Genomic DNA, 10,335 nt, shown 5'->3' on the forward strand with positions numbered 1-10,335 from the left:
TATACTTCTTATATAAATGACGGAGTAATTAGAGGATTTGTATCTCAGTACATCTACGTCCTCACCTGCACTCTCTTCCCTCTACTTGCCACTCAACATCTAAGTTTAATGAACAACCTAAACCTCAATATATTTTTCAGGAGCATTTTACATTTTTGCAGATACTGTCTGGATATTTTCTACAGTTCTCATTATGTTAATATATTTTTCTGTGAATTAGTCTGTTAATCTCTTACCAAATAAGAGCCCAAGTCTCTGTCTCATGGCTGGAAATGTCTCCCGTGTATATCCGCTGCTGATGTAGATGTAGAAGGTGCAGGAGAACATCACATTTAACGTCATTTTTGGGTTAATATTAGACGGGTTAATTAATCTGATCTTCTTTATTATTCCTGAGAAGTAATGAGAACTCAACACTTCATACAACCACCAGAAATCATTAACTTCCAGGTCTGTGATGATCCCGACCTTGTGCGGCTTCCTGGACCCCTGTGTAACAGAAAAAGTGTGAAGGAAGAGGAAAAGGAAGCAGGGATAAGAGGAAGAGAAGAGGAATAGATAGATGATAGATAGATGATACATAGATAGATAAAAAAGATGGGATGAAAGGATGAGAGGGAGGAAGGAAGAAAAGAAAAGAAGCGGTGGGTAATTGAGGGAGGGAGGAAGGGAAAGGGGAAGAAAGGAGAGAGTAAAGGGTTACAGAATAAAGGTGAAAGAGAAGAAGAGAAAGAGGAAGGAAAGAAACTAGGAAGGAAGGAAAGAGTAGAGGAAGGGAGGAAGGAAGGAAAGAAGGAAGGAAGGAAGTTACTTTTTTCTTACCGTCCGCCCTTTATCGGATTCTGTCATTCAGAGGGGAATATCTCGGTAAAACACATAGGTCCATTATAGGAGACAATACATTACTATATAACATATACCGAGCTGTATAGACTGCACAGTGTGAGTTTCTAGTAGAGGATTTCATTTTCACAAATCCAACGATATGGTGGCCAGCTGTCCAATATTTGTTGGAGGCTTTTGATGGTGAAGAAAGGATTAAATTGATGATAAGAAAACCACATAATATAGTCACCTGTTCTAGGCCCTCGCTTAACCCTCTTCTCTTAGGCCACCATGGCAGCCGGTTGTCTGCCACCCGCCCCATGTGCATTGTCTCTCGTGTGTCTGACCTCAGCACCGGCAGAACAGAGAACCCAGATGAAGGCCCGGGGAGAGTCGGCACGAAGGTTGGGTGAGAGCCCTTGGACAGGGGAGTATAATGTGTTTCCTTTTAGTTTTTCACCCCTTTCCTTTATTTAACAAGAGGGATCTTACATTAAAATCAGCGACACATTGCAGAAAATAAACTCCTTAACGAAGTCATTTATCATCACATATGCCGTCATTCTCACCGGTGACACAAATCATGGAATCATCTTGTATAAGTCATAGTCTCGAAACCATGTTATGTGGACTAGATGTTGAGTTTCAGACGTTTCCGGAAGGACAAGGTGCCATGGAGAAGATCACATTACTATAACCCTCACCTTTCTTCATGATGCATTTGAGCTCATCAATCTTCTGTAGTGTCTCTTGTTCCATCCTCATCAGATCTGATCCTCCATGACATCTCACTAGTGTCTTCTTGCATCAGGTTTCATGTTTTCTATGTTATTCTATTCAAGAAATAATGTGCTTATTCATCATTATGCTTCCTTGAAGATCGATCCAGAGATCCAACACTTCACTGTCCAGAGATCATCCTCGCTTTACCACCTGCTGCTCTCATGAGTCCCCTATGATGTGTATCATCAGGGTGATAGCTAGCAGAGGATCAGAAATGGCATTGCTGCCAGGCCTTGGAGGGGTCCTTATGGCCCCCAGAATATAAGAATACACTAAAATTATAGATGACACAGGCTAGGAGGTCTTGTTACAGTTTTCCCATCAACCCAGGAGTTAGACACTTCTATGAATAATGGTCACCTCAGGACATTTCAGCAGAAAGTGATTATGTTGGGACTTACCTAAATGTTGGGCTTCAGATATTTGTCATGGGCTGGTATCTTCTCTTCTACGTATAGTATTTAAGCTGCTTTACTCACTGATCGTGCACATTTCCCAAGGAGATATTCTCCCTCCAGTTGTGGGAGCGTCCCCCCTACAGTTGCCCTAGTTCTTCATTCTCTATCGAGGATTGTTCTTGTCCTTCTGTTGATGACCTCTCACCAGAGAATGATGTCTGTAGACCTGAACTAGGGAAGATGAAGAGTCTTATTCTTATCGCTTCAGGAAATAGAGTTTTCTTGTAGACGTCTAAGACAAGTCCAATGTTCAGCCTCAATCTATGAAACACAAGTTACCAGAGGAATTTATAGAAAGGGAAATCACAACATCTCAGTATAAGAGTAAAAATAATTCCCTTCCAGGAAGTAAGTGAACAAATAATAATATAACACGGGGGAATTAGTTAATATCATTTTGATAAAAAAGAGAATAAAAGCCATCCCACCACGACAAGGTGCACCCAAATCAGGATGGTCCCTAACTCTTGTAGCTCCACTCTTCACGTGCCAGCAGACCTCAATATAGATGAGGACAGACCAGGATCCAGACTCGACTGTTCAGACACCTGCCCATGGAAAGCCATATAGACCTAATGCGCAGTCTAAAAAAAGGGGGCTCCATGCCCCTATATGTACAAAGTGCAGAAAATCTGCCCCTGACTATTTCATGCCTGCTGGCATGTAGAGAACTGAACTATTGAGGTTACTGACCATCCTGATTGAGTACACCTTGTCATGGTACACCATGTCGATGGCTTTTACGCCTTTCTGGTCAAACTAATGTCAACTAATGTCTCCCATGTCCTTACCTGTACTATTACTTTTTACTAGCTGTAGGGGATTTTATTTTGTTTTCGGCCTACATTGTGTGTGCTAATGTCCATAGTGTGAACGTGCTCTTACACATTATTCCATCTCATTTCTATGGTTTTGCTTTATGTGTACAGGATTAGGCAGGGTGTGGACCTGGATAGCATAAAGTCTGCAGTATGGAATCAGCGGTGGAGTGGTCACGACCCAGTTCATCAAACGCTCTTTGGAAGGTAGACAGGAAGGATGGTAGGAAATCCATCATAGGGTGATCCCGCTCCCACAATGGCGCAGCTGGCCCTCAGATAACAAAGTGGGCATGTACTGTAAGTCACTTTGGACAAGTCAGAAAAAATTTTCTGGAGAAATAACTCAAAGTGTAAGTGCATTGGTTCACAAAACCCCGGCAGGCCTTAATGTCTCCATCAAACCATACAGGAGTGGGCAAATGTGGAGTTGTCCCCCAGGCAAAGTCTTGCACGTGGGTATCAGGCTGCTACAAGTGTTACGGAGCTGGTGGAGAAAGTTCAGGAATCTGGGACAGAGTATCCACATGGGCTGTGAGATCGTGCAAGCTCCCGTTGACTCACAGCAAGTAGCAACACAATTCCATGAAAATCATCGGTATCCCATGGCAATGGTGTTGTAACCACCTATGGGATCCATGGTCTTGGTATTGTACTATGGACTTACACAGTGAGGAGGATCCTCTAAGCCCAGGTCCGGGTGGGCACACAGATCCTAGACATTGATGCTGCACAGGCACATATGGATTGAGGACTTGACACCATGGAGGCCACAGGCAGACACGTCATAGGTATGGAGCAGGTTACGGTGCAAAAACAACAGGACTAAGACCCAGATGTGCATCTTAGTGAGCCTTAAATAGGCTGATAATCATATGGGAGAACGTGAGGCCACCTGTAAAACCTGGGATGGATCACAGTGGCATAGAGGAAAGTGATGAAGCCCCACCAAGCCGAGGCAGATGCACAACAGTGGCTCAGAGAGTTTGTCAGTCAGGACCTGCTGGGATCATTCTGTTTTATCCACCTCTAGACCTCTTCTCCAGGGGAAGGAGTCCAGCCTTTGTCTCTGCTCAGTTTATGCCTCTATACATGGTTAACTAATTATTTGCTTTTATTTTACTTATGGTTTTTCCAAGGATTTCAGCTCAGGACCTTTAGCATGGAAAGCAGAAACTGTAACAGTGAGCCACAGGACGCACTGCCAGGTGTGAGAGGATTTCCTCTGCCTAATGATCTATACAATATTCTACTTAGATCCAATCATATTGTCCTGGAGTCCCGAGACACATCTCTGTATACGCCAACATCGCTATTCACCTCTATAGTAAGTGTAAAATTACAAGTTTTTTCTTCCAATAATAATATATGTGATAGTAATCAAGATTTTTTTTACTGCATAAAACAGGAAATAATATGGACACATATTATGTATCTTTATAATCATAACGACCCGTTCAATGGAGTGAACTGAATTATTAATGATAAATGGTAAATATAGTAAAAAATGGTGTGAATGTTTTTTTCATTAAAACCATAAAAAAGATAATACAAATGTAATTTTTACATAGGCGTTTGACAAAATGGTCCCTAAAAAAACTACAGCTCATCTTGTAAAAAAATAAGAACCCTTATATGAAAATTAATGTAAAAATATAAAAGTTCTGACTGTTAAAACTAGAAATGATTGAACCAAAAATGAATCATCTGCAGAACAGTATCACAGAAATGTGTATATGTATGTGCGAATGTTATATATGCTTCTGTATATTATATGTACATACATGTGTAATGTGTACATGTATGTATGATGTTTTTGCAGATTTTATATGTGTGACTAAAGTGAATATGCAGTAAATGTGAGTTTGGATATACATGTGGCGCCTGACAGATAAAGACCACGAGAATAATGGAAGAATGTACCAGAACTAGTACAATGGGAACATAAAATTATCAAAAAGGTATAAATAAAGTGCTGTCAATACACGTGTACCAAAAAAACAATATGTAAATACTTAGAATAAGTAATATGAGCAGCAAGAAAATATACAGAAGCTACAAAAAGCAAAAAATGTATGCATTGAGAAATAAAGTGCAAATGCAATGAACAAGGAAGGCAGAAAAATAAAATGCTGTGAAGCTGCTAGTGTGCACAATTACATATGAAGTATGCATTCAATGACTGAAAAATAAATGCAAAAAAAGTCAGCATACCTTGGTGGGACTGGCAGAACACAGGACAGGAGCCCACGACACCTTACAAGGGAAACTCACCAATTCCATGTCTAACACCGACATGGACATTTTTAAAAATGAGGTCCATAAACTTCTGACCACATGGGAAAAGGAAGTTCAAGACATAAAGACCAAAAAATGTCAGTGTGATCTACAGGACTAGAGAACAATCTAGGATCTAGAGAACAATGTTTGAGACTAACCCTAAACCTGGTATTGAGAGATCTTCCACATGGATCCGATACATCGATGATATTCTTATCACCCAACAGGGCACTGAACATGACCTACTAATCTTCATCCAACATCTGAATCAAAATGATATTAACGTGAAACTCAACTGCAATCACAGTTAACACAACATCGATTTCCTGGATACCAGGATCTTCAAAGGAAAGGATGGATTTCTTCACACAGAGGTTTTCTAGAAAAATACAGCAGTAAGCTCATTGCTTCATGCCACCTCCTCTCATCCTAAACCTCTCAAGAACAGTGTTCCATATGGACAATTCCTTAGAACTAGGAGAATATGTTCTAACGATATCGCTTTTCAGTAACAGGAACTGGAAGAATGTATCTCTTAGAGAGGGTAATCTGATCGTATCATTTCGGAGAAGTTGGTCTAAAGCACGTAACACTATCAGAACAGATCTCCCTAAACCCAAGACTAAAGTATCTTAATTTTCAGAAGTCAGATTTATCTCAACATAAAATGAGAAATGGAATTTCACGTCCATGTAACGGGAATGGAGGAACACTGTGCTGTGGCAGGGAAGAGCCTGGAGGGGCATGACTAAGTGAGAATCTGACTCTTCACTAGAGCCCTGATGGTGTGGTTAGGATTGGCGTCCGATGAATACCAGGTGCTACTACAGGACTGACCACAGACACACGGCAGCTAACCCACAGAGTCTGGTAGCTGGAATGGCCAGGAGGGAAGGACAGCATATGTAGGCAGGCACTGAAGGAATACAGAGGCCACAGATACAGATGGGTCCAGCTGATATACAGTAGAGCACTGGCAGGTGCAGAGCTAGACCTGCTGGTAAACAGTTGAACTCTGGCAGCTGCGTAGTGGACCGGCTGGTATACAGATGAGCACTGGCAGGTGTGGGACTGGACTGGCTGGTATATATTTGAGCTCTGGCAGGTGCGTAGTGGACCAGCTGGTATACAGTTGAGCACTAGCAGGTGCGGGACTGGACCAGCTGGTATACAGTTTAGCTCTGGTAGGTATACGGATGAGCACAGGCAAGTGCATAGTGGACCAGCTGATATACACATGAGCAAGCAAGTACGGGCAGACAGGTACTGGACAGGTAGACTGACTCACAGGTACTTGGGACATGACAACTAGCAAGTGTGCTAAGGGCTAACTAACCACTTTGCTCGGGCACCTTCGTGCTGGAGAAGGTGCATTAAGTAGTAAGTGTTGCGCAGCAATTGCATATTGGCTGGGGACACTTTACAATAGAGTGTGTGTCCCCTTTAATAGAGAGGAAGCGCATGCGTATGCCTTAAGCACAGTGCCCAGGGGTCTATGCACCGTGGACATACCCTGGGCAGCCACCAACAGGGAGGAAGTGTGGGCTGTGGGGGTGAGTGATCCATCAGTCCTGGAAGAGGGGCAGTGTGCAGAGATGCCAGTGCTACTGTCCAAATATTGGCCTATCTTCAGTAGTGACCCTGTGTTAGCCAAAAATAGCTCATCATAGCACTTGGACCAGTGTTAATCTATGGGGCAGCTCACATCATCATTTATTTTCCCAGGCGTATTCAGCATGCTGCGATTGTACGTGTATATCGTCTGAGCCAATGCAAGTCTATGGGTGCGAGAAAAACTCTGACACCACATGGACCATCCATGTAGCTTGCAAGAAATACGCAACCATTTTCCTCATTTCTGCCCATTGAGCCATTAAATTCAATGGGGAAATTCAGTGAGAAATGTAAAACCATATGCCTGTCACACACATGTCATACGGATACAGAGGTGCGAAAAAATTGCATCATCACATTGCAAACGCATTACACACGGATGACCATATGCAGAACACTTGTATGACTCTCGGCAGGGAGACTTGGACCGATTTTCCATACGTTTAGTGTGACCCCGTCCTATCATGAAGTGTTTGTGTGCAATACGGTGCACGAGTGTGTATGTGTACTATGCAGTGTGTGTGTGTAAGGCGCTGTGTGTAACAAGCAGCGGGTTTGTAGCATGGAATGTGTCTGCAATTTTATAAAATTTATTTAAGAACAGACAACAAAGTTAAAAGTTTCCAGATAATGGGGTATTGGCTGCAGGGTCTTAATACAATTACCACACTGATTTATAAATACCAGGATGGTACAAACGTGTTTGATTGGTGTGACGTGCCGCCTGAGAAAGTTATAAATGAAGCACATGTTACGGCACGGGGAAAGATGTCAATTTAAAGGGAAGCAAGTAGATGTGATTGATGGGGCGGCTGATAGTGGTGAATGTCCACTGGTCCGCATTTTTGTTCAGTAGGATTCCCACAGTAAAGTATGCTGATTGCGCATGTGAAGGTTAATACATGTAGTAATAGTAATCAAATTATTGCATTTTTTACGTAGACTCAGCTTTTGTTTTACAAAGTTGGCAGATTACGTGAGTTGGCTCATCCTTTGCTGTGTCAAAAAGGCCCAGGCTAGGCAACCCTTGCCACCCCTGTGAGCTGCAGACCCGCAAACACTGTTGTGGCTGAAGATGCATCGCTTGTCGTGGCTGCCTCACTACTAGTGTTGAGCGATACCTTCCGATATTTGAAAGTATCGGTATTGGATTGGATCGGTCGATATCCAAAAAATATCGGATATCGCCGATACCGATACCCGATACCAATACAAGTCAATGGGACACAAATATCGGAAGTGATCCTGGATGGTTCCCAGGGTCTGAAGGAGAGGAAACTCTCCTTCAGGCCCTGGGATCCATATTCATGTAAAAAATAAAGAATAAAAATAAAAAATATGGATATACTCACCCTCGGACGAGCCCTGGCTGTCACCACTGCAACCGGCAGCCTCCATTCCTAAGAATGCAGAGTGAAGGACCTTCGATGACGTCGCGGCTTGTGATTGGTCGCGTGACCGCTCATGTGACCGCTCACGCGACCAATCACAAGCCACGATGTCATCGCAGGTCCTACACTCACTGCATTCTTAGGAACGGAGGCTGCCGGTTGCACCGCTGAGGTCCAGGGTCTGTCGGAGGGGTGAGTATATCCATATTTTTTATTTTTATTCTTTATTTTTTACAAGAATATGGATCCCAGGGCCTGAAGGAGAGTCTCCTCTCCTCCAGACCCTGGGAACCATACACACCGCACACGCCTGGGAACTTATAGGAACTTCCGATTCCGATTTCCGATATCACAAAAAAATCGGAACTCGGTATCGGAATTCCGATACAGCGAATATCGGCCGATACCCGATATTTGCAGTATCAGAATGCTCAACACTACTCACTACGTGTCTGCGACAGACGGCGCAAGTTAACCTCCTCAGATGACCTACTGTTGTGAAATTGGATTCTGGGCTCCCCCTGTGGCCACTTGTGGAATTTAACTTGTGTGCATCATCCCCTCTGTTCACCTGCTCCTATCAGGATGTGGGAGTCGCTATATAACCTTGCTCCTCTGTCAGTTTCAGGCCGGTCAACAATGTAATCAGTAGCCTTTCTGTGCATGTTCCTGCTACTAGACAACTCCCAGCTAAGTTGGACTTTTGTCCTTGTGTGTTTTTGCATTTTGTTCCTGTTCACAGCTGCTGTTTCGTTACTGTGTCTGGAAAGCTCTTGTGAGCGGAAATTGCCACTCTGGTGTTATGAGTTAATGCTAGAGTCTTAAAGTAATTTCTGGATGGTGTTTTGATAGGGTTTTCTGCTGACCATGAAAGTGCCCTTTCTGTCTTCATGCTATCTAGTAAGCGGACCTCGATTTTGCTAAACCTATTTTCATACTACGTTTGTCATTTCATCTAAAATCACCGCCAATATATGTGGGGGCCTCTGTCTGCCTTTTGGGAAAATTTCTCTAGAGGTGAGCCAGGACTGTCTTTTCCTCTGCTAGGATTAGGTAGTTCTCCGGCTGGCGCTGGGCATCTAGGGATAAAAAAACGTAGGCATGCTACCCGGCTACTTCTAGTTGTGCGGCAGGTTTAGTTCATGGTCAGTATAGTTTCCATCTTCCAAGAGCTAGTTCTCATATATGCTGGGCTATGTTCTCTCGCCATTGAGAATCGTGACACCTACTCAGCTGTGTGCCTCTATGGTCATGCCAACTGGGCTCTAACACCTCATCATCATCCTCTGTGTTATCACATTCCTCACCATTGGAGTCACTCTCCTCTTCTTCTTGCCCTGACAGCATAGTACAGTCTATGTGAGCCTCAGATATCTGAGTCTCATCAGGATCACCTCCCCCCAGGGGTTAGTCTGATGATGAGGGTCAGGATGCTGTTGAGACCCTACTTCGTCCTGCCCCAGATCGAAGCTAAAATAATTTTGGGCATCGGTGCAGATTTCCTCCTCTTGGCTCTGCAATTCTTTTGCGTACACTTCTGATGAACATGGCATAGAATGTGTGAACAGCTCTTCAGACTCACCCATCTGTGGTTCTGTACAGTCAGTTGTATGGTTGGATAGTTGGGACGTGTTGGGAGGCAAGGGGAATTTGAGTGCCACCTCTGTGGACTGTACTGGGTGTGATGTTGAGGTGGAGGAAGAGGAGAGGCCACTTGAAGCTGCTCTTGCAATCCACTCATGTACATGCTCTTTCTGGGCATCATCGCTGTGCATTTGCCAAAGAAAGGTAGTGGTGTAGCCTGTCCAGTAACATAAGTTGTCAGTTGTCTTTGCATTGGACGAGACGTTGCTTCACTAGTGCTTTCACCAACATTAGCACCTACCCCACGTACACCTTGAACACCAAGCCTAAGGTCCCTTACTGTATGATGTTAAAAACAGAAGAATTTGTGTGTGGCCTCTGGATCAGGCCTCTACAGCTTAATTTCAACACAAACAAAATGACAAAGTGGGATACAGCGGGTTGTCTAACTTTTTGCCACTAAAAAATTATAACTTTTTTTTTATGTGCCTTAGGTCTGCAAACAGTTTTATTTCACCACAGCACTAAGTGACAAGGTGGGACACAGCAGGCTGATTAATATTTCTTCACTAGCTACATGTG

General features: G+C 43.4%; 1 protein-coding gene across 2 annotated transcripts in view; it reads right to left on the reverse strand.

Moving 5' to 3' along the window:
• The window catches only part of LOC143785060 (uncharacterized), a 70,595-nt gene extending 68,376 nt beyond the window's left edge, over window positions 1-2,219 (reverse strand). For both annotated transcript variants that reach the window (XM_077273729.1, XM_077273728.1), the window contains exons 1-4: window positions 2,010-2,219; window positions 1,530-1,658; window positions 823-842; window positions 237-489 (exon numbers count right to left, since the gene is read on the reverse strand). In XM_077273729.1, coding sequence (XP_077129844.1) covers window positions 237-489; window positions 823-842; window positions 1,530-1,590 — 334 coding nt within the window. In that variant the 5' untranslated portion in view covers window positions 1,591-1,658; window positions 2,010-2,219. The remainder of the gene's footprint in view (window positions 1-236; window positions 490-822; window positions 843-1,529; window positions 1,659-2,009) is intronic.
• Between the last annotated feature and the right edge of the window lie 8,116 nt (window positions 2,220-10,335).

Source organism: Ranitomeya variabilis, chromosome 7 (assembly GCF_051348905.1).
Source record: "Ranitomeya variabilis isolate aRanVar5 chromosome 7, aRanVar5.hap1, whole genome shotgun sequence".
Taxonomy (NCBI): Eukaryota; Metazoa; Chordata; class Amphibia; order Anura; family Dendrobatidae; genus Ranitomeya; species Ranitomeya variabilis.